At 44.0% G+C, this 23,713-nt stretch overlaps 1 protein-coding gene across 1 annotated transcript in view; it reads left to right on the forward strand.

Annotated features, from left to right (window-relative positions):
* Window positions 1-23,713, forward strand: part of LOC119705711 (c-Maf inducing protein) — a 130,327-nt gene that overhangs the window by 74,555 nt on the left and 32,059 nt on the right. Inside the window, exons 3-5 of the mRNA XM_038148455.1 lie at window positions 3,236-3,286; window positions 21,388-21,549; window positions 22,689-22,730. Of these exons, the coding sequence (XP_038004383.1) occupies window positions 3,236-3,286; window positions 21,388-21,549; window positions 22,689-22,730 (255 nt within the window). The remainder of the gene's footprint in view (window positions 1-3,235; window positions 3,287-21,387; window positions 21,550-22,688; window positions 22,731-23,713) is intronic.

Raw genomic sequence — 23,713 nt, forward strand, 5'->3', positions numbered from 1 at the left:
TTTATTGTACCCTAGAGCTGAACAAATATAGTAAACTATGCCCTTAGCTGCAGTAAAAAACTGTAGGTGTCAGTTCCCAGGAAGTGATGACTTCAGTGCAGAACGCCTGGGTTCTGTCCGTGCACATCAGATAAACTGTAAATGTCTGTGTGCAGCCCCGTAAGTGAATTGTGGTTCCCTCCACTGCTTTACACTTTGGTGCTCTTTGCTTAAACTTCAGAAATGTTACTCACAGGAACCCGAATGCTCGAGTAAGTCAGTGCCCGCAGAGTTGGCTGGGCAGCTGAGCACCCACAAGAGCCAGGTGGCTCTTTTTTCATCCTGGCACGTTGTGAACTCACTGCTCCTTTGGTGAGAAAGAAATGCTCCCTGTAGTGCCTTCTCAGTGTAAGCCTGAAAGGAGGAGGTCCTGGAGGAGGGAGGACCAAGGGATGCTGTGCAAGGGGGATCTTGGTTTTCCTTTGCAGGACATGCAGCGTTTCCTGCATGGTGCTGTGGTTTTGCTGGGGTCAGGTGGCCGGAAGGGTGCAGGGGAGGATTAGTCCCTGCAAATGCTGGTATCAGACAGCTCCCTCAGGGTAAGGGGGATTGGGGTAAAGCATTCAGTCCGTGCTGAGCAGGGTGTAAAGACACTGATGAAATGACCCTTGGCCTTCCAGGCTTCTCTTACCACTGAGTCCTGATCAATAGTACAAGTGTGGGGATTCTCTAAAGGTTTGTTTTTCTATTTTCTGTTCACTTTGTCTTGTCTTGATTTTCCTGGGAAGTGGTCCTTAATAACAGCCTGAGCTCTGAGTGTTTAGAGGGTTCAGACTTCTAACCTAGACCCAGGTGCCAATTTGCTTGATCACTTCTCTACAATAACTAACTCTATGTGTAGACAGTGCTTGGTCCCACACTTGGAACTTAGTCACTTTGCTAATTGTACTTCTAAAATGCTTTTTATATATTGCTGCCGTAGAGTTGCACAAGTCTTTCCTTTGCCAGTTGTGTTTTTGTGTCTTGCATTCTTAATTTCTTTTCTCCCCCAGAATTTGCAGTCCACCTGTGCCTCCTGCTCTGCAGGATGCTGTTGTCCTCACTAATAGTTAGGGCTTCAGTCACTTCCAGAATCTATCTACACATAATATTCTCTAATTATTTGCAGTGGTCTTACATTCTGTACTACTGACATCATTAAAGTAGGAGAATAATTAACAGATCTCAATTTAGGGCTTCAGCATTTGTTCTTACTTTCAGACCAGGGACTGAATCAGGTTGATATTTTGCCTCTTTGAGTGAAGTACTTCCTGCCCCTAGAATGGTTTTGCTTATACTGATTTAAATAACAGTATCTTAGTTTTTATAGTTCCTATAAACTCAGTCTTGTTGGTAGAATTGCTAAGTATACATGAAGCCTACAAAAACCTTCAGTTTTATTTATTCTTTAGCGGGCTTTGATGCTAGAATTTGGAATGGAGTTTTTTTGGTTTTTTGGTGTTTTTTTTTGTTTTTTTTTTTTTTTTTTTTTTTTTTTTTGTTCTCCTGCATGAACCAGTTGTCTCCTTGAAAAAAGGTTCAGTTTGAAATTAAATTTTTCAGATAAGTCTGTTGGGGTTTTAGAGCATTCTCCCTGGGCACAGATAAAAAATATCTAAGTATATTTCCTTCATGTCTTTTTAATTATGTTAAAAACATTCTTAAGCCTTTTGGTGGCAAATTGTTTTTGACCTTTTCATTGTATTAAAACCCACTATAAAGTTTATTGAAATGAAATTTAATTCTATAACATACAAGTAAAAAGTCTGTCTTGTGTTATAATGCCCACATATATATAAATTACAGTGTAAATAACAGAAAATCATTAAATGTTATCTGACTGAAATGTCCTGAAGATACACACTCCAAATGTTTTTACAGTTTTTCATTGCATGCAAAAAGAAAATAGAAAAGGGAGTTTTTAAATTGCATTTGTAGCAATTTCATATTCTGATATGTGAGCATTCTTCTTGAAATTGAATGTTTTTGATAAATTCTCTGGTCAGTCAAGATTATTTATAATATATTTATTCCTGCTTTATTGCCTTGACATCTACTGGAGGCGCAATTGATTCTCATTAAGATATAAATAATATGTAATGCATATATGAAAGGATATTACTCTGTTTAATTCAGAGTAATCAGTCCATATTTGTGTCACTGAACCATCAGTAGCTGACCTTGAGATTAAACACATTTTTTTGTAACCATACAGCATTTTTTACTTCTGGTATTTCTGCCTGCCATTATCAGTGAACTAAATGAGTGTTGGGAGATTAAATACATTCTGTAGTGTGGATTTTGAATACTTACCTGAAAAGGTGTTGAGGAGTGAAACTTGATAAGTGATGCTCTAATTTGCAAGAAGTATGTGCTTTTTGACTGGCCTCACCCTTTTTTTTTTTTTTAACATGGATTTACAGGCTAACCTGTAATTTTCAGTATTTTTGTAAAACATTTTGAAACGTGGGTAAAAAATGCACATTGACAGCATTAAGGTGGAACTGGAAAGACCAAAGGGCATCTCTACCCACTCAAATATTTCAGACTTATGTCACCTTGTTAAGGCACGCACGTTTACGTCACTCTACATGCCTTTATATTTTTTGATACCAAGCCTTTTGACCTTTGGGAGTGTTGAACTGTTCCTCCATTGGCTAGGACCTGGCTTCACACTGGGAATTTCTGGCAGCTGTGCTTAATATGGCCAAAAATGGGTGATGGCTGGGAGTGATTATTGCAACATTTCTGCTGTTGCTGCAAACAGTCTGTGCATGTATCTGCACGCCTGTGTGTGCTGGGCTTTTCACTGTTCTAATATCACTGAAAGAGCTAAGACATTATTTGAATTGCTTTGGGGCCACTGAGGAGCTGGACAAGAAAAGAAATCAGAGTATAGGAAAACCTATCCCTCCTATTAAAATGTCAGCCCATTTTGCTACTCTCCTTCCAGTATGACAGAGACAAATGCCCCACAGGCATTAAAGATCTGACCCACACCTGATTGAATTCAGAGGATTTTTCAGTCGTTGGGCTGGACAGCATTTCATAGGGGGTTAATGTTTTTGTAAGGTTTTGGTTCAGTATTTTATAATTCAGCAAGGTATTTGTATCACTGCTTTCTGTGAAAATAAACTGGTTATAATATAAAGTACCTGGGTGACCTGAAGCGCTGGTAGAAACTAATGATTCTGTCTGTAACTTTTATTTATTGCAGGCTGCAAACAGTTACCTGAGGGATCAGTGGTTCCATTCTTTGCAGTGGAAGGTAAGTTCTGTCATCTTCTTCATTCTCTGCCTCCAAGAGTATTTTTTGGAATTTCCTGTTTGTTCATTGTCAAAGCCCTGAATGGATAAAGTCTTTTCTTGCAGAAACCCTAAATCAGAACATGTGTGCAGTTTTAACATGTCTGTCACAAATGAAGTGGACAAATTAACTTGTTGCACAGCCCAGCTTTATCAACATGTGACTGGCTTCAAAAAGTAGATAGGCAGTTAATTCACATTTAAAGAGAACAGAGATGGGATGGTTTTAGTTTTGTACGGTGAAGTGTCATATGCTATAGTGAGCACACCTCATCACATTCTCTGGACTCTTGGGATATTTTGAGGTTTTTTGTTTGGTTGGTTTTGATTTTTCTGAGAAGCTAGGGAGAAAGACTGTCCTTTAGAGTTGTTTATTGTAGGTGTAACATCAATCAGTGATGCATCAGTCTGTGTTTATACTTCAGGATGATTTGGAATTAAAGGCAGTTTCCATTTCAGCGACCTCAAGCCCTTTCTCATTTTCAGTGGGAACAATGGACTGATTGCCCTGAGTAGGGAAAGTGGATCACAGTGACAGCATTGTCTCTCCAAAGCAGCACATTCCTCATTGAGAACCATAGCTGCTGACCTTTGGATGGAATCTGTATGGATCTTTGGTGCAGTTGGAAACGAATTTTGGCCAGATGCTGAGTATGGTTGTCCTCCCTTGCCTTGCAGTGGGAAACACAAGCAGTAGTTTTCAGCTCAGGACTTGTCTTCAGCAGGGTTTCAGTGGAGTCAGCCAAGCTGGCTGTGCAGCTTATCAAGATTTCAGCCTGCTGACAGCAACCGCATGGAAAAATATACGGAAGTCCCTCCCACCAAACTGGTTTTGTTGTAGGTGTATTTGATAGTTGCAAAATAGTTGTGTGGCAAAACCACAGTGTTGGTGTGCTTTGTGTAGCCATCAGGATCTGGCAGAATCGTGTTCTGAGCAGTTCCAGGTTCTTATCAGCAAAAGCAAGTGTTGAGATCTCCTTTCCCAGACCACTGGCATGTTCTCCAGCCTGTCACCCTGATTGCCCAAATGAGAGTGGGACAGTAGTGCTGATAGCAGAAGGCTGGGTTGTGGTGTAGCACTTTATTTTGGCCTCTTGACAGTATCATTAACACAATACCCAGGCAGCCTTGATTTCTTTGCAACTCCTGAGGATAACAAAGCACTTAAAGCATGCAGAGGCATTATCTCCATGTGGCCATTATTTTCTCTCCTGCTTTGGCAGGCAGGGATGATCAGAGAAAGCATGGATAGAAATGATGATGGAATTTCTTTTTCTACCTCACCCCCACCCAGGATGGTTGTGGTGCCAAAGTGCTGGTGGCTCATGCCTGCTCTGTTCCTGCAGTGAGGGGAGAATTGGGGCTGGAGGTGCAACTCTGGAAAACATCCAAGTAAGATGTGGTAAAGATGCAACCTGGCCCTACCATTCAACTGATCAAATAAATTCTTTAAAAAGGAAAAGAAAGAAAGCAAGTCAGGCTAGACAGAGTGACCTGGCTTGCTTACATGCCTTTCAGTCATGGAGAAGGAGCTTTGCTCTGTGGGAGTTGTTTTTAAAGGAGCATTTCTTAAACTTTCCAGTGCTTCTGACCCAAGCCTCTCATTTTGGGAAACTCTGAGTAATTTAACTTGGTGCAAAGTAGAATTTATTTTTGCTTCCCTGCTTCCCTCCCCACCCCCATTAAATTTGTTTCTGAAAAACAAGTGAAACATTATCTTGATTTGAAAGCCCTTCCCTTTACCAAGAATAGCAAATAGTGTTTTCCCATAAGAACAGTGACAGGGTTTAGTCATTGCCCAGGTACTTGGCACTGAGAAATTCCTTTTTGCTAAAATTGAGGTAATTTAGTTTTTGGTTTTTGTTGCTTAATAGTTCAGAGGAAGAGCACCTGGTAACTTTCTGCTCTTTGGCAGGCTTAAGTGAGTTCCCAATGGGCTGAAGAACCAGGACAAGCTGTCAGTGTAGGAGGGGAGTGAGGGAGTGCTGTTGTGTGTCTGCCTTAGTGAAGTTTATCACTTAACTGGCACTGGAGCCTATGACTTTAAGAGCCAGGTGCCAAGGTTCATCTCACTCCATAATTTGTATGGTTTGATGATTAAGCAGGTCGTGAGGGAACCCACAAAAAACAGGAAACCTATTCTTCTGGAATGGGGCATTTACACAAAGCACCAGGTGGCAGAGATATTACCACAGCTGTATTATAATTGGGTGGTTGTGCTGATGAATGATATATTTGTCCAGTGGTCTTACAAATAATAGGTCAAAACATTTCTGTGGGATGTAGAACACGGATGCAAGCCAGTGCAGATAGCTGTAACACTTGTTCAGGGGAAAACATTCAACAGAGGTGATCTTGCTATTGTTTGTACTTGTGTGGTGGGAGCATTTAGGGAGCCCAGCTGAGCCCCAGTGTACCTGGCGCTAGATTTAAGTTTAATTTTCTCCTGCCCTGCCCAAACAAGGCTGGAGGAATCCGCTGTACAGACAGCAAACTGATATTCTGAGAATTTCCAGCAGTGAGGATTGCCCCCTCTTAAATTACAGTTATGGGAGCAGATTCATATTCTGTCAGTGTCCTTCTGACTCTTTCCTGTGCTGGAAGCCTTGGGAATCAGCTGCTGCATGTGCCCTGAGCTGCATGGGAAATGGGTAGGAGCAGTGAATAGCTGTGTCTCAAATATTTGGGGAGGCTCTTTAGGTTCAGGCACATACTTTGTTTTTGTAGGAAGGTGCTAAGGTCTCTGAGAGAGCTTTGATGTGGTGCAGTTTTAAGGTTTAACATGCTGTGGGAATTCAATTTGCCAACTGGCACCCTGGAAATTATTTTTGTTCTAGAGACAAACACGGAAATAAAAATCAAGAATAATTTCTTCCTGCGACCCAGAGAATAATAAAAGAGATGGTACAGATTAACAGAAATAAGAGAACCAAACATGTAATTATCCATGCTTTAGATGCAGCTCCAAGGGGTTTTATGTGTCATCCAGCTAACTAGCTGTCAAGATGCTTACAGAGCTTTTTAGTTGTGTCTTTTTCCTTGAATATTATCCTCATTGAAGTCAGCAGGGTGTAGGGACAGCACAAGTGTTCCTTATGTAGTCATCTTCTCTTTGGGTTTTCCATTTCAAACCCTCCCACTAAGGGTTACTCATAATTCCTCATTTCATCTGGATACCAGTGGGTATCACAACTCCTAAAGGATTATTGGCCACCTCAGCCTATTTTTAGAAATCCTGATTTCCTTCTGCTTGTAGCTAAGCCAAACTATCTTTGTCCAGAGAATAAACAGAACATGTTAACAACTCTCCAGCTCCTCAAACATAAATCATTAATCCATTGTGTAAGGAAAGTTCTTCTCCACTGAGGAGGTTGGATTGAAACCATGATACATAATCTTTGGTATGTGGAAGCTGATAAGTCATAACAGTGTATCATTAAAGATAACAACACTTTCTGTGGGTATACAAAAGAGAGTAACACATGCAGTTCATTGCCCTGGCTGGATCCAGGGCAGATACAGTGGTAACCAACCACTTCTGCAGGGGATGGATACAGCTAAACTTGGCTTTGAGAGATACTGGGACTAGTAATTTTGGGAGACACACAAATAAGCAGATACATACTCTTGGTATTTTCCCAGCCAGCATCCCTCTACTTAGTTGCTTGTTCTTTGGGCTAAATGCACTTTGTGTGCATTTGTAGTGCTGAGCACTGAGAGGTACCATCCTCTGTAGAAAACCTGTAGCCCCATTACACCACATGCTGAAGGTATTAATCATTAAAAGGTACACTTGACTAATTTAGCACCATGTTGCGTTTCAATTAGAAAGACATCAGGTTTTTTCCCCCCAGGAGTACAGGTATAGATTTACATTTTTTAGTGGGAATTCACCTAAGTTCATGCAGGGCATGTTGCATTTTTTATCAGGCTTGATAGTAAGCCCTGAACACTGCCCTCATTGTGGGGTGAGTTGCTCGTGTTTTCTGGTCAGCTGGGTGATGCAGCAGTCAAACATGTCAGTTGACAGCCTTTGGGGGGATGTCCTGAATTGACACAACACAGAAAGAACAGAGCCAGGTCTGCAGGAAAGCATGAAGCATGACTCAAATTGAGCTTTGTGTGCTTCTGACCTGGATCTTGTAGAAAGGCTTGCCTGTACCTTGCCTTTCCCACTGATGCTTTTAACCAGTGCCCATGTGTCCCCTAATGAGTGCTGCTGCTTGCTCAGGGAGTTTACACATCTCTCAGCAGGGACAGTGCAAATGTGTTAATTGTAGGATTGTTTAGGTTGGAAGGGGCCTTTGAACATCATCTGGTCCTCTCTCCACCCATGCCACGCTTGTCGTCTCGCAGTGCAGGGTTTACTTTGAGGAGGTGGGAGGTTGCTGAGAGCCTGTGAAGCCCCAAACCAGGCACGTGGACCCAGCAGTGCTGGGCTGAGGGGAGCAGCCCCCTCCCCATCCTGCTGTCTGTGCTCATGCAGCCCAGCATACGTGCACAGCCCTGACCTGCAGTCAGCAGTCACGTTACCTTTTGTTTTAAAATTCATTTTCAACCCAGACTCCATGTTTTGAATCCCATGAATTAGGAAACTGGAACAATGTTGTCATTTGGGATTTGCAAATGTTTTGCATTGAATACTAAAACAAGCCATGTTGGCCTTCGTTCAAAAACTTTAATTTTGGATTAATACTTCCCTGGTTCTCATAGGGATTGTTCTATCTGTGTCTTCAGGAAACAGATACTTCCATGCACAAGCAGCCCTATTAATTGCAAAGGAATTGACTGTCAAACAAAGTCATACTTGACCTGAATGATGATATGCTCTCTGGTCTTTACTGTGACCAGGTTATGAATTTCTTGTTAATTAGTATTTTTTATGCAATAGTCATGGGTCAGTATCAGTTTTTGTATCAATGGTGAATGTTCAGAGCGAGTTACTCTTCTTTGAAATTTAAAACTGCAAAATGATAAGTTAAGAGCAACTGTTCTCAAAAGTGTGGTAAAGCTTTCCTTGTGTAAAGCACCTTTACGGCTTTGTCACCATGGTAATGATTAAAAATAGTGCTGATACAGGAGTGGGGGTTATATAGAATTTAAATGATGACATTAAAGAAATTTACAGCCTTAAATCTCAGTAAATCTTGCCTTAAAGCTGTGAGATCTGGGAAAAAATCACATTGGATAAAGTTAAAAGGGCCAGTGTGTTTAGTGACCTAATTTATGATCTGAGAAAGGAAGATTTGGTACCCTGTGACAATTCCATAGCCCCATGCTCTACTGCATAGTGAAAATTCTATTTGAAGAGCTCAGCAGTTCTTTGGAGTGGTGGTTCTGGGCTTCAGGCCCCCTCCTTGGTGGTTACCCAGCTCACAAACCCATAACTCTCTTGGCTGTTTCTTTGCTTTCTTTAGCTGAAACACTGAGGTATTTTCACAGAACAGAGAATTTTTCATTTTCTTTACTTTGAGGTAAAGCAATAAATAATTATGAAACAATTAGGCCAACAATGGTTTTGTTTTTTTTTTCTTTTTCCTTATGTGTCTATGTGCAAGTCAGTGATAGAATGATGGGAACCAAAGACGTGGAAGTAGGTTTTGTCTTTCACAGCCCCAGGGTTTTGGGAGCATTGTGGGCTTTGATGACACGCTAGGTTTGGACAAGCAGGTTTATTGCTTGGACCGATAAAAGGCAGCCCACAAGATTTTGGCTGGTGGTTGTACTCTGCCTCTGAAATGCTTGGGTGCCAGTTATGGGAGACCATGAACAGTTCATTTAAATTATCCTGCCTTTTCTCTGCATCATGGTGCTATCCTAGGCTAGACTTTGTAGGGAACAGATTTGGGGTCCAAGGGATGTAAATGGATCTGTGTTGCCAAGAAGCGAGGCTGGTACCAGTTTGAGCTTTCTGGTGAACACAGTGAGACCATTTTTCAGTTTTTGATGACTCTTCTCATGGTGAAGTTGATGTTTGCTGTCATGGTTTGTTCTTCTTTTCTGTATGAAAGGTAACATGAAATGCAGCTCTGTGTGCCTGCTGTTCATCTGGTGATTGAAAAGACCACCCTGTCTGTTATCTGAACAACCTCATTGCAAATTCAGGAACAGCATAATGGAGATCTTGTCTTACTTAACAGCCTTTTATTCCCATAACATTTGGGTTTTTTGTAGTTAAGTTGGGGGGATGTCTTTTTGTCTCTTTTTTTGCTTTCTTTTTGGCTTGAGATATCTTCATGAGCACATCAAGTCTGTTGCTTCTCTCATTTTCCAGCACAAGTTTGACTGTCTCAGGCCATCTGTTATCAGAAGTCACTTGAAAATTCTTGGCCTTGTTTTCTGTTTCTGGGATCTCATTTTGCTAGAGGTAGCTGTGCTGCCACAACAGAAAGGCACAGATCTCACTTGGGAGGTGGAAATGAGTGGATGAAAAACAGACAAGATGTTGACAGAAAGATTTTTCTTCTATTCATTTTATGAAATGCTGGTAATGTTTTAAGAACTGGAACAGGTGGAGTGGCTAGATTTTTTTTTTAAGCTTTCACTGCCTTTGCACTGGGAAAATACCTCACTGTTTCTGGGGTGGCCACTGGAGCAGGTTCCTCCCAGAAGGTACATCTGCAGCAGTGCTGAGCACAGGCTGTGCTCTGTGTTGGCTTCACATGAATCACTTCAGATCTGGGAGCTGCATATCCATGTCAGCAGAGCACTTTGTCCAGCCCAAGGAGGCTCTCGGCAGCACACTGGGGTGCCAGCCTGGATCTGAGCTGCTGCTCTGAGCTGCCCTGCCCTCATCCAGCCGTAGGCACACAAGCTTTGTGCACCCCTAGCTGCCTCCTGTATTGCCAAAATGGCCTTTTTTAAGGAGGAAGAACTCAGGCCAATTAATGGCCTAGTGGTGAAATTTGAGTAGAAACTAGATAGTTATTTTCTATCTTGCTTTAGCTAAGTCAGGACCAGCTCTAAGTTTTCCCCTCTAGACTTGGATGCTGTCCTGTTCAAACTAATATTAGGCCTGAAGATAGAGGGGTGTCAAAAACAGCTGAATAAACAGATCAGCTTGTTATTGTGTGCTTAGGTCTCAGCTCTGAAGAGGAGCAGATACAATTGCTGGAATATGTTGTTTCTGAGGAATGCTGAGCTGCTGGCCAAGAGGGAGCCTCGGGTTTTGTGCTGGTGAATTGCTCCTCTGCATTATTCCAGGGCTGACCTTATGACTAATTCTTTGCAATTCAGGATTTTGAGGTCATGGTGACCATGAATTTCACCAAATTACAACTTTTCATCTATAGCTGTCATAAGATAGAGCTGCACCAAAATTAGTCTCTTGTTCAGGTTTCTGGCTGCAGAAAAATCTGGTTTTAGGAGATCTCTTGTGAAGACAGGAGAAGACTGGTAGGCTTTCCCAGGAGTGTAATTATCCTTCTGGCATGATGCATTGGGTGTGAAAACCTAACTCTGGGAGATGACACATGCTAAGTGCCTTGTTAAGCTGCTGCCACGGGGCCCAGTTCTGCGTTCTGGATCTTATGAGAACTCTTGGGTGTGCGAAGACCTCCTTGACCCTGAAGGAGCAAAGGGGATCTAGGTGTTTCTCTGTCATTTCTTGCACAGTTTTTTCCTTACATTATAGTATACATAATGTATTAGGGGATAATAAAACTGCTGCTAATACCCAAAGAAAACTGTAAAACAGTATATTGCAAGTGTCAGAGCCTTCCCTAGCTCTTGCTGTAAGCCTCATGTTCATCTTATCTGTCACAGCTCCTTGTCTTTTTTTTCTTAGAACATGGATGGTTTTAAAATGAGGAAAAAAATGTATTTAAAAGCAAGTATGTCCTTCATTCCCCTCTCTTCACTCAGAAGCCATTGCATTGCAGCTATTTCCCATCTCCTGGTCTCTGGTGCTCTTTGCTGTCTTATTTAAGATGGGAATACTGGATTAGGCTGTGAGAGCAGAGGAGAGATCCATCGAGGACAACAGGGATGTTGGGAATGATTCTGAGCATGAGGTGGGCAGTGGTTCTGGGAGCACCCCAGTGATCTCTGGTTCTCAGCAAGGATGAGAGTCTTGGGATCAGAGAGCTGAAAGCTATGAGTCTTCATTCAGTCTTGCACATCATGCAGCACTTGTGCAAAGGAGGAGGAAAACAAGGAAATTGCAGTGATCCAGGGGCATTTTGGTAGGCTGAAGAGTTGGAGGAGGTTTGGGGGTTTGTGCTGATGTGGCACAATAAGATGCAATATAAAAACATGGAACAAAGTGATGGGAATGTTTCAGCAGCAAATGCTGCTTTGAAATTTGGCATCTCCCTGTGAGAAGCTGGAAAATTCAGTGCTCCAAAGCCCATAAAGAAATACCCTGCTTTTCTGAAGTCCCTTTTAAGATGCTTGCAAGCATCACATCAGCATCCAGTCCCTGCTCTCCCTAAGGCTCTGCAGCAGCTTTCTGACACAAACATGTTCCTCGAGCCGTGCACATCTCTCTTGCTGACGACATTGATGATGCAGGTGCACAAGAGAGAAGCCAATTTCAAAGCCATTTATGGTGTTGAGGAGCTGGAAAATCAGCAAAATAAAACATTTGCCAAGGAGGAGAAAGTGAAACAGGGGGGTAAATGTCCATTTGGAAGGTTTTGCTGACTGGTGAGAGGGGAGGAGAGCAGAAAAAGCTGAGGGTGTCCACTGCCAGCAGTAGAGAGTAATAAGGAAAAGGGATGACGTGGCTTTTTAATACATTTTGCATATCTGGGAAGAAATAATTGCTTTGTGTACTAGTTGGTGCTACCTCAGCTTACTGGAATTTCCCAGAAAATGAAAGGGGGATAGATTATCTTTCTGAGGTTATCTTTTGTTAGCAGTTACTACAATGTGTAGCGATAGTAGCTGCTTACTCCCTGTTGGAGGTGGTTTCTCAGGTGGCGAGTTCTTCCCATCAGGGTTCTCACATGCCTGAAATTACTGGCATGTGCTGTGCAGCCTTGCAGGTGAGGCCACCACGTCCTGTTTTCCTGTAGATGTGACCAGCTCTCTGGTGCCTGAGTGGGATCTGAAGGGTGCAGTGCCAGAGCAGGGGGGGCTCTGCACAGCAGGTATGCCTGGCTCTGCTCCATGCTGGCCTTGTGCACAGCTCTGTGCTTTGCCAGACCTGGTCAAAGTGCAGTGATGATAAGATTGTGCCTACTCCTTTTTTTTTTTCCTACACAGTATCTTTTCTCTGCAATGGCCAAGTCATTTATTCCCACCACGGGCTGAGAGCTGGTGGATGCCAGGGCTCCACAGACACAGCCATCATGTGTAGAACATAAAGGGCATGAAGATAAAAGGAATTAGGAACCTGGATTAGTTGAGCTGGGTGTCAGAGGCATTTTATAATGTAATCAGTAGCTGTGGGTCTCTGCACAGAAAAACACACAGCAAGGACCACACCTAGGTGGCACTTATTATCACAGTGCCTTGTGGCATCTGTGCTCTGTTTGCTGCATGTCAGAATCCACAGTCACACTGTGTTTGCTGTGCTTTAGTTATTTAATACTACTTTTTTGCCCCTGTGCACTCAATGCAGTTAGTCCACTGAAGGCTTCAGAAAGTGTGGAGTGTGTATGGTACACATATTCCTGCTTTTTTCTAGTAGTCTGCTTTATTATTTTTTAATTTTTATTTGAATTGGACATTATTTTTCTGACTCTGGGTCATGCTGCAGATACAGGAGCAGGTCAGACTCACACCTCTCTGGAAACTGTGGGTTTCCCCAGAACACTGAGATCCTGATGTACAGACTGTGGCTGTGTGGGGCATTTGCTGCTCTGGAGAAAAGGGCCAAAGCTGCTGCAGGGAGCAGTGAGGTCCTGCAAGAGGAGGAGGCAGCTGTGTCTGAACATGTTTGAAACATTCCCTCTGCTAGTGAGTCACAGGCTGTTCAAGTCCTGTAGCTCGAGCAGGGTTTCTGGCTCCTGCCCTGTTGTGTGAGGCCAGCAAACTCTCTATGAAAATTTTTCTCACTCATTCTGCAGAAGATACTTAAGTAACTCAGGAGGGTTTGTAAACTTCCTCCTCACCAGCCTGCAGTTAGGGCAAACCTTTCCTGCATGTCTGGGACAATTGTGTTGATAAACTGTTTTCAAGTTTGTTCTTCTGACCAAGATAAGGAAAAAAAAATGTGTGACTTCTGCGTAGTAAAAAAAAAACCAAACCAAAACACCCAAATGCTCCATGGGAAAGATATTTTAGAATATTTCTTCATCTGGGGAGATGTCACATGGAATTTTCAACCCAAGATATCAATGCTTTTTGCAAGCAGGGAGTGGCTTGTGCTTCTGCTGGAGTATCTGCAGTCATAGTGAAATTCCGCATAGCCAAAGCAACATTAAAAACAAACCCCAACTTGGCTCCGGTACGAAAAATACGGAACAGCAGTTGCTGTGTGCAGGATGAAAGCTGATGTTTTGCCAACCTGAAGTGTAAAGCTGGTGCTGGAACTGGGGCCTGAAGAATGGGAATGTTTGCCAAAAGGAAATGGAAGCAGGGATGGAGGGTTTCGGGGAATGCATCAGCATCAGCCATGCCAAAAAATGTCTCCCCTGTGGACAGGTCTGATTACAAGAGTAACCACATTAGCCCAGGCAAAGTGCAGCTGGAGCCACTGTTGGCTTTTTGCGTTTTCTAGCTGGGTTTAGGGCATCTCAGATGCAGGAATGAGGTAGAGCTGGGTTTGGCTTGACCAGCTGTGTTCCTGCATCTTATAGAGCCTCGAGGGCTGTGCAGGGATTCGAGGAAGACAAGGCACCAGCAGAAACAAAGCCCAGTTTCTTTGCTTGGTAGATGCCAAGCATGACCTCTTCCCTCCCTGCTTAGGGAGGCTAGAGGGAAGTCATGATTTTTGAGTTGCTTTCAGTTTTTGGGGACACACACACTGCATTTGCATGCAGGTTTCTCTTCAGTGGAGCGCAGGAATTTCATGGTTTTAGTTTTCTTCCTTTTCCTTGGGTAAAATACCCTTTCTGTTCCATCCTCTCATCCCCTGTTGTCACTGAAGGATCTCTTTGCAGCAGTGTTGAGCGCATCAGAGAGCAGAAGCCCAAAAGAATGGGCAGTCAGTTGACAGCTGTGGGCAAAGGAGAAGGAGATATATATTTCAAGAGCAAGTTCTTCAGTGCATTAATGTTGCAGCTGCCCAGTGTCATGCTGAGAGGTGACTGAGGAGCCTGCCCTGTCACCCGCCTTTGTCCCGTGTCCACTTTGCACTTCTCTTAGTTCAAGCAGGAATGCATTTTGTCTCTGTTGCCTGCTTTTAAAATTGTGTTTATTTCAGCATTCTTTTCCTTTGCAGTGGTACTGTCCCAGTGGTACCTGAGCAAAGGACAAACGCTGTGCCTGGGGGAAGTGTCTGTGTGGTTGTTCCAGCTCGTGCATCAGTAACAGCTGAACCCACGTCACCGCTTGCTGAACCCACTGAACTCTGGCAGCTCTGGAACGGCGCTGACCTGAGCCTTGGGGGCTTCTGGCAGCTCTGGAATGGTGCTGACCTGAGCCTTGGGGGCTTCTGGCAGCTCTGGAATGGTGCTGACCTGAGCCTTGGGGGGTTCTGGCACCTCTAGGAATGGTGCTGACCTGAGCCTTGGGAGGTTCTGGCAGCTCTGGAACGGTGCTGACCTGAGCCTTGGGGGCTTCTGGCAGCTCTGGAACAGTGCTGACCTGAGCCTTGGGGGCTTCTGGCAGCTCTGGAATGGAGCTGACCTGAGCCATGGGGGGTTCTGGCAGCTCTGGAACGGTGCTGACCTGAGCCTTGGGGGGTTCTGGCAGCTCTGGAATGGTGCTGACCCGAGCCTAGTGGGGTTCTTGCCTGGCTTAGTGAGATCTGGAGCAAGGTGGCAGACACTGGTGGAAAAAAACAGGTGAATCAGGGTGGTCTGAAAAAGGTGGTGGCCAGAGATGGTGAGATGGGGAAGCACAGCAACAGGGCATCAACATTCAAGGCACAGCGCCTGCCAGTGGTATTTCTCCTTGGGGTACCAGGATCCAGTGATAGCCTTGGAGGCCTGAGGGTCAGAGCACTTCAGTTCTGCTCTGTTTCTGGCTTGCCATATGACATCAAGAAAATCACCTTGGTTTTCTTGCCCTTTCTCTCGTTCTTGCTTTTAATCATCTAGACTGTGAGCTGCTCAGGGCAGAGAATGTCACTGGGTGTATTTACTCAGGCCATAGATTCACAGGTGCCAGTCTCAGTGTAATAAATAATGGTGATTTTACCAGGATCTTTTTCATATGAGTTGGCAAAAAACGAAGTGTTATTGAGACCTTAACTGAGTGAGAATCAGAAGAGCTTATCCTGTAATATTTCCCTCCGTTTCTCTGGCCTGTGGCAAGGAATTTATGGGAAAGTGAGCCTTGACCAGGGCAATTGCATTCAGAGAAGCAACTGAAGCAGAGAACTTGATGCACTTCAGCATTTTGCACCGGGTAGAATGAAATATGCAAAAAATGCTGTGACCTGAAAACATGGGGGAGAGCAAAAGTTTGCTGCTGCTGTTTCGCAGCATATCTCTATTTTAGAGAGCAGCACATTGGTCTTTCTGTACAGAACTTTCAGAAGGTCAGGAAGAGTTTGATTACTGCAGCATGAGCAGTTTGAAGTCCCTGATTTAGAAAGGTTTCCATAATCTCATCCCATCCCCAGTCCTTTGGCTGGATTGGGACTTTGGGACTTTCTATGAACTTAGTCTTTTCAGGTAAGTTTCTTTTTTCTTTTTTTTTAAAATATATCTATATTGGTAAATGTTGCAGGCAGGACTGTAGTTCTAAAAGCTTTCAGTAGATTTGGATTCAGCTGGTGATTTAAGTCCATTTCTGACTAGCAGGGAAAATTGTGTTAGCAGCAAGTTAACTTTAGGTATTTTTCAGAATACCATGAAGTAAGTGATACCTGCTAATATGAAAAGGAGAATATGGGTGTGGCCAACTTTTGGGATGCCATGCCCTCTTTGTTTTCATGAAGATAATGAGTTAAAGGTCAAAATGCCAACAGGTGATGCTGTAGAATACATGGTGCACCTGGGCTTTGTAGGACAGGCCAACATGTGTGTTGGAGGTCGCCAGCAACTCTTCCTGTTCCTTGTTACGCAGCGTTTGAACAAAATGTTCTGCTGCAGTGGAGAAAACCTTTCCAGAGTCTGCTCCCGGTGTTGTTTTTATCGCTGTAGATTTGCATCTAGCAAGAGGCACCTCCATTTTACATAAGCACTGTCAACATCAAGTGTAACACTAGCCCGTGTCATCCGTCCCCGCAATGAGCTGGGGGGACCTTTGTGCGGGAGCCTGACCTTTTCCCTCTTGCTGGAGCTGCTCTCGTTGCTCAGCAAGAAATAAACAATTGCTGGCACCCACAGCCCTCCAGGGCAGCGCCCGTTCCTGCAGGAGCCCCAGCCTGTCCCGTTCCTGCAGGGGCTCCAGCCTGTCCCGTTCCTGCAGGAGCTCCATCTTGTCCCGTTCCTGCAGGAGCCCCCAGCCTGTCCCGTTCCTGCAGGAGCCCCCAGCCTGTCCCGTTCCTGCAGGAGCCCCCAGCCTGTCCCGTTCCTGCAGGAGCCCCCAGCCTGTCCCGTTCCTGCAGGGGCTCCAGCCTGTCCCGTTCCTGCAGGAGCCCCCAGCCTGTCCCGTTCCTGCAGGAGCCCCCAGCCTGTCCCGTTCCTGCAGGAGCCCCATCTTGTCCCGTTCCTGCAGGGACTCCAGCCTGTCCCGTTCCTGCAGGAGCTCCATCTTGTCCCGTTCCTGCAGGAGCCCCCAGCCTGTCCCGTTCCTGCAGGAGCCCCCATCTTGTCCCGTTCCTGCAGGAGCCCCATCTTGTCCCGTTCCTGCAGGAGCCCCCAGCCTGTCCCGTTCCTGCAGGAGTCCCCAGCCTGTCCCGTTCCTGCAGGAGCCCCCAGCCTGTCCCATTCCTGCAGGAGCCCCATCTTGTCCCGTTCCTGCAGGAGTCCCCAGCCTGTCCCGTTCCTGCAGGGACTCCAGCCTGTCCCGTTCCTGCAGGAGCTCCATCTTGTCCCGTTCCTGCAGGAGTCTCCCTGCTAAAGACTCAAGCATCTTTTGCAGGCTGCCTGTGGTAAAGGGGGAAGAGAGCTAGAATTTAGCAGGCTCTTCAGCATTAGGGATGGCCATTAATTTTCTTTATGTAATGAAATAGTATTTGCTGATGGGAAGACAGGTTCCCGAGAGTACAGAATGTTCTCTGGCTGGCAGTGGCAAAGCAAGGATGAAATTTTGTCATCAAAAAAGGCTAACTTCATTTTTCCCTTTTTGGATCAGGTGTGGCCACTGCTTTAAGATGTTCCTAACATGAAAGGTCTTGCTAGAGCTGAACAAGGCAAATGTTCCATGCTGGCTGATTTTCTGCATTAGAGTCCATTTTTCTTAGCTGTTGACTACATCAGTATTATCATTCTTGTCCGAGAAAGTGGTGTATGAGCAAGGGCTACAAGATGAGGCTATTATAGGATAGAAAAATATATGATGATCTTAAAAAAAGCTGAAAGTTTCCTAGGCTCTCTCGAACTTTCTGTTCACAGCAGTGTTCAAAGGCTTTTGATCACTGATGGTAGAAAAGACTGCTTATAGATTTTTGTCACACTTCCTAGCTTAATAACTCTAGAAAAGTAATTTTTTATACATGGACTTCAGTTCTTTCCTCCTGTAAAATAGGATTGAGACTTGGGTCTTGGAGTTTCAGCAAGACTTAATTAATTAGAGTGATTTGGGAATGAAGGATGCCCTGTCAGTGTCACTTATTCTCCTCATTCTGCTTCTTCTGAGTACTTAATAAATTCAGTGGCTTTGCATTTAAAGTCAGCATGGCAAGATTTTGGAGTGACACTGGCTGTGTGGCTCTGGCTGGTCAGTAACCAGGAGGGTCAAATTCCCAGTTGGCATATCTTCTTTCCACTCACATAAATTTTCACAGGAGCTGCTGCTTTTAGTGAAATCCCCCTAGAAACTGGATTCCTACCCTGGTATTTTTCTTGTTCAGGCTATTAATGATAAATGTTGTGTGAATGTTTTCAGCAACTTGAAGGCATCTTTTACACCTGCATCCAGGGGGAGTGAACTCCTAAACTGACATTCTTGTTCTCCATGTGAGTCTTTACCAGGCAGCTTTGTTTTTCAGCTTGTGAGTGATTGTTGCTCCCTGCTCTGGAGCCAGCCCAGGTAGAAGGGAGCAGATGGCTCAGTGTTGCCTAAGTGCTTGCTGAGACACAGCAAATTGCTTCTGTAACCCACTGATAGGTTTCAGGCTTTAATTGAGGCTTTCAGCAAGGCGCTCAACGGTGAAAAGCATTCTGCTGAGAAAAACAGCACTGTAACCATGGCCAAAGGTTCAGGACAGCAGAGTTCAACCCTCTTGGGGATGGCTCCTCTATTTATTTATTTATTTTCTGCTGCTTTCCCACCATCATTCAAGACTCCTGTAATGCTGTTTGCAGGCTGCAGCTCAGTCTGTCAGTGCTTTGTGCTGGAAACCTGAACACACACAGTAATAAATTTGGGTTCTGTGCTTGCAGCAGGCTTGGTGTGTCTGCAAAGGTGGCTGTCCCCTGATGCTCCTTTTGAGTCCCTGCCTGCCCTGAGCAGGAGCTTTGGTTGGCCCTCCCTGCATGGCAGAGGGTAAAGCTGATGTACATCAGCATCATCAGAATTCTGACTTTTAATGGACATCTCTAAAAGGGAAAGAAACTCCCTTCCTCCTCCCTCACTCCAAGCAAGACTGGATTTGACAGCAAAAGGAGGATATTTGTGGTGGAGTTGTCTGAGCAGCGTCCTGTTGGGCAAGAGTTCCCTTCAGCAGCTTCCCCTTAGGCTGAAGGAGCTGCTGTAAAATGAGTTGTAACTCGCCAAAAAGGGGCAGCCCAGAGAGGCAAGGATGCAATAACCCAGTGGTCTAACTCTCATCCTCTCCCTGTCCCCACATTTTGTTAGCTTCTAATTCTGCTTTGACTTCTTCACAGTACAGGGCCAAGGAATAGGTTTCAGCATTGGAAATTGTATCTCTTGAGCCAGCTTGGTTTAGTGTCCTCAATTAATCAGAAAGGAGTTGTTTTCAGTTTAAAAACAATCTAATTAGTCAGAAAGGAATTGTTTCCAGTTAAAAAACCCTCTGGTTGACTTTAAATTTAGTGCTGGAGTGGGTCTAACAAAAAGACCCTAAATAAAGGCACTACATGAATAAGAGAAATTAAATTCTATGATTGAAGTTTCCTAAAGAGTCCAAGAAATCTGTGATGTAGAAGTAGTGCTGGTAGCTTAAAATCACCATTGGATTCACTCTGTCCCAAGGAGATCAGAAGAACAAAGATTTTTGTGCAGTTTTGAAATCCCAGCCACATTTGATAATGTCTGCAGCATGTTTTTATGTTCCTTTAGCTTTTCAGTGGCTTAAAATGCACTGGAAGTGTGAACTAGACTGCCAGTGTGCTTTTGTACTTGGCATGAATTTAATTAAAAAGATAATTGGATTGCTTTATCAGCCTTGACATGTCAGCCTAGTGCCACTCTCCTCTCCCCCCTCTAACAAACCCAGTGCATATGAAATCTGTATTTTTCTGCATTGTTCCCTTCTCCTGTGTTTCAGGTGGGGGTTCAGAGGTGACTGTTTGCTGCTGAGCAGTAGATCTGCTCCAGGGTGGGAAGGAAGTGGCTGATAAGCAGAGAGCCAGCGTGGTCAGATGGTTCCTGCTGGGGCTGCCCTGGGCCAGCGCGGGGGAAATGCCAGGAGCCACAAAGCTCCAAAGCCAAACAAAGCACACAGGCCCTTTGCAGAGTCCCTGTGCCTGCGTTCCGCTCATGTATAGCCCAAAATGTGCAGCTGGAATCTGCAAAGCTGCACAAAATGGGCAGTTTATGAGATTTCATGGAAATGCTGCTGAGGAATGTAGGATCCATTTTTAGTGCAAAACTCTGATGTTGTCATGTAAACATGGGTGTCCAACCAGTGCTGTTAGTTAAACATGAGCATGTGTCCAGACTTCTCCACATCCCTTTTTGCAGAGGACCAGCCTCATACAGAGAGGGGAGTGGAAGGGAGTGTGAACTAAACACAAGTGGGGTCCTGGCAATTGCTGTCCCTCAGTGCAGAGCTCCTTCCCTGCCTCTGGCGCTGCCTCCATGCTCTTCTGGAGCCCCTCCTGGCTCTCATGTGCCCTTCATGTTGTTTTCAGATGTGCTGTTTGAACACTCATCATCATTTCCTTGAACTTGTAGAGTGCCACCAAGCCACCTCTGGGAATTTGGGTGGATAGATTTTCTCTAAAGCTTGCTTTTCGTAATTTAAAGCAGCTTCTGTTCCAGTAGTTTGTGGTCACATGGCTGCTGAGAAATAAGAGTTATCCTCTGCTTATCCAGCTGGTCTGTGGATGGGGCACTTGATGAAATAGCTTGGACATGGTCAGGGGCATGCAGAGAACTGGGGCAGATGGGGTTAGGCAGTCAGGCATGCTGTTCTTGAGAGTGGAAATGCTGTTGTGTGGAAGATTCGGAGAGTTACAAGTTGGCTTCTGTTACAGCTGGAGGGTGACATCATGACTTCTCAGGCTCCTTCAAGACAGAAGATGGTCTATGAGATTTTTTTTGCTTTGGCAAAATTGAAATGAATTCTGAATATGAATTCACATTCAGAATAAAGGATCTAGAAGAGTGATGTTTTGATGGCCTCTCTCTCTCTCCTGTCTTTGCTTAATGAGTCTCTTAAAAAGAACTTAAGCTTTAGAAACAGTTCAATAGCAGGTATTCATTGTTAGCCTGAGGAAGGTGTTTGTAAGAGGAGATGATGGAAAGAAAGATGCTCTGGAGTTAAAAAACTCATTTCAAAATGAAAAGAATCATGGTTTCTCATTGCTTCCACAGAAGAAACTGGTTTAGACATAAAAGGTTTTCTTGTCCATTTAAATGTTTCAAGTTCAGCTTTTCAGCCACCAGAAAAGGCAAAACTCAACATAGAAAGCAGCCCCCTTGGGCAGTAGGAAGCACAGCTCTGTTCAAGGTGTTTATGGTGGTGTCAGTGTGGCCTTTTCACGTGTCTTGCAGAAGAAGATTTACAAGTACAAGAAGGTGCTGAGTAACCCCAGCCGCTGGGAGGTGGTGCTGAAGGAGATCCGGACGCTGGTGGACATGGCACTGACGTCCCCGCTGCAGGACGACTCCATCCACCAGGCACCCCTGGAGATCGTCTCCAAGCTGCTCTCAGAGGTACCTCAGCAGGGCTCCTGTCTTTCTCAGATGAGAGACAAACAGTTAAAACTTTGGGGATGGGTTTTATTTTAACTTGGGTTGTCAAAATTCTGCCTGCGAGTTTGCTCGTGACTTGTGCTCACTTGAGTGGAGTTTGCACTTGCTGGGGAGAAGGAAAATTTGACCCATCTTATGTAGATTTCCAGAAACAAAACAAGCCCCGTTTATCTTGTGTTTGTTGGTTTGGTTTTTTTGGTTGGTTGGTTTTTTGTTTCTTTGGTTTTTTAATTATCTGCGGTAAATTTACATGGGTTTAACTCATGCCTAAAGCTCCCTTTGACTTCTATTCCATTGGCTTTGCTTCCATGACCAATCATTTTTGTATCAATATGTGTACACACACCAATACATTAATTGTGTAGCTATTTTATTTTTACTAATTCTGGTAAAGAAAACTGTATTTCTTCAGAGTTATCTATCTTCCTCCTATAACATCTGTTTCAAACTTTTCATGGGCAGGAAATGTAATGCCAAGCAGGCTTTTCTTGTCTTAGTTGTGATGTGATAGCAGAAGGATTTGATATAAGCAAAAAAAAAATCCACTGTTGTCTTTTCTTGCAGTAGTCAAAAATCTTAGCAACTCACACCATTGTAACCTCTGGATGGATCATGCTGCTGAAAAAGCACAGAGCAAACTCTTCTGCATAGGTGATAGCATAGGTGACTTCCAGTCAATTTATTGGCTTTTCCTGGTACCATGTTTAAAGAAAGAATTTTGGGGAAACTGGCCGCAAAAAAAAACCCACCACAGCAATCCTTTTAATAATTTTTGTAAAGACATGCAGCTTGTCCTAAGAAAATATTTCAAAGAAACGTATTGCTGGCTTTACTTTCTCCAGTGATTGAGACCTCTGGCATCCTGAGTTTGTGTGCTGAGCTGAAGGAGCAATGAAGGCTTGCACCAGTCCTCACAGCAGGCACTGTACCCCCTCCTTTAGGAGAATTATTTTAATGCCATGGTTTTTATTCAGAAAATAAGCAATTGAGTCTTGAGCCTTTCTTCTTGTGTCTGGTGGTAGCTGAGGACTGTGTGTGCTGATGCACCAGCTCAAGGGTGCTCTTTGCTCACTCATCTTTCTTCTATTCAACTCTTTCAGAACAACAACTTAACCACACAAGACCATGAGAGCATTATTGTGGTGAGTATCTTTCTGTCAAAAGCTGAGGACGAATCTATATTGTTTGATAACAGTTCTCTTAGTGCCTGTCTCTGCCCCAGTGAAGTAGGGCAAATGTGAAAGCCTTTCCACCAGTGCTGCTGAGCTTAGGCAGGAATGAAAACCATTTGTCTATTTTTTGTGTGGCTTTGTCATTTCTCTATTCTTGTTTCACAGATGAATCACAATAAAGCTTTCTCATCAGTCTGTGTGAGAGAGCACAGCATGCTGAGTGTTAACAGTCTCTCCAAATGGCCTCCTTAGGAGGCTACACAGCAATATCCCTATCTGTATATGTACTTTAAATAGTCCAACCCCATCATTTCCAGATGTGCCCTATAAAACCCTTAGGCTGAGTAGTTTCCTGAGGGGCTAATGCTACCGTATACAGAACGTCTCCATTGCTGAGGGTATGTGAGCAAGGGATTGCTCTTGTGTCATTCCAGTTCAACTCCCTGCAAACTTATTTGTAAAAATATCCTCTTCAACTTTTTTTCTTTTTTGTAGGTCGCATTTATTTGGACACAGAAATAAGTGAATCAAATGGCAGCTCTGTTAGAGTATAAGATATAATATAATAATATCTCAACAGTTTATCAGAGAGGTGGAACTTGGTTCCTCATCACTGTGATTTAATTTAATTTTCTGGCAATTTCCAGGAGATTTTCACAGTAATCTAATCTAGATCCTCACCACCACCTGATTGTATCACATCTCTGTGACTCTTTCTGCAAAATGACAAGCTGGCAGGTAGCTGCTAGTAGGTGTTGATTGTGTTCAACTGCTGTTTAAGGTACCCTTTTAACTGGAATCAGCCACTGAGATAAATTTCTGAAATAGCATTTACTTTTCTTTGCTACAACTTTTGTTTAACTCTAGTACCAAGGGTAGTTCAGGCACCCAGTTACAACTGGGGGAAGGATTTTAAAATAAAATATGAGAGGTGGCCCTGCTGTGAGCAAGGA

This window comes from Motacilla alba, chromosome 11 (genome assembly GCF_015832195.1).
Source record: "Motacilla alba alba isolate MOTALB_02 chromosome 11, Motacilla_alba_V1.0_pri, whole genome shotgun sequence".
NCBI lineage: Eukaryota > Metazoa > Chordata > Aves > Passeriformes > Motacillidae > Motacilla > Motacilla alba.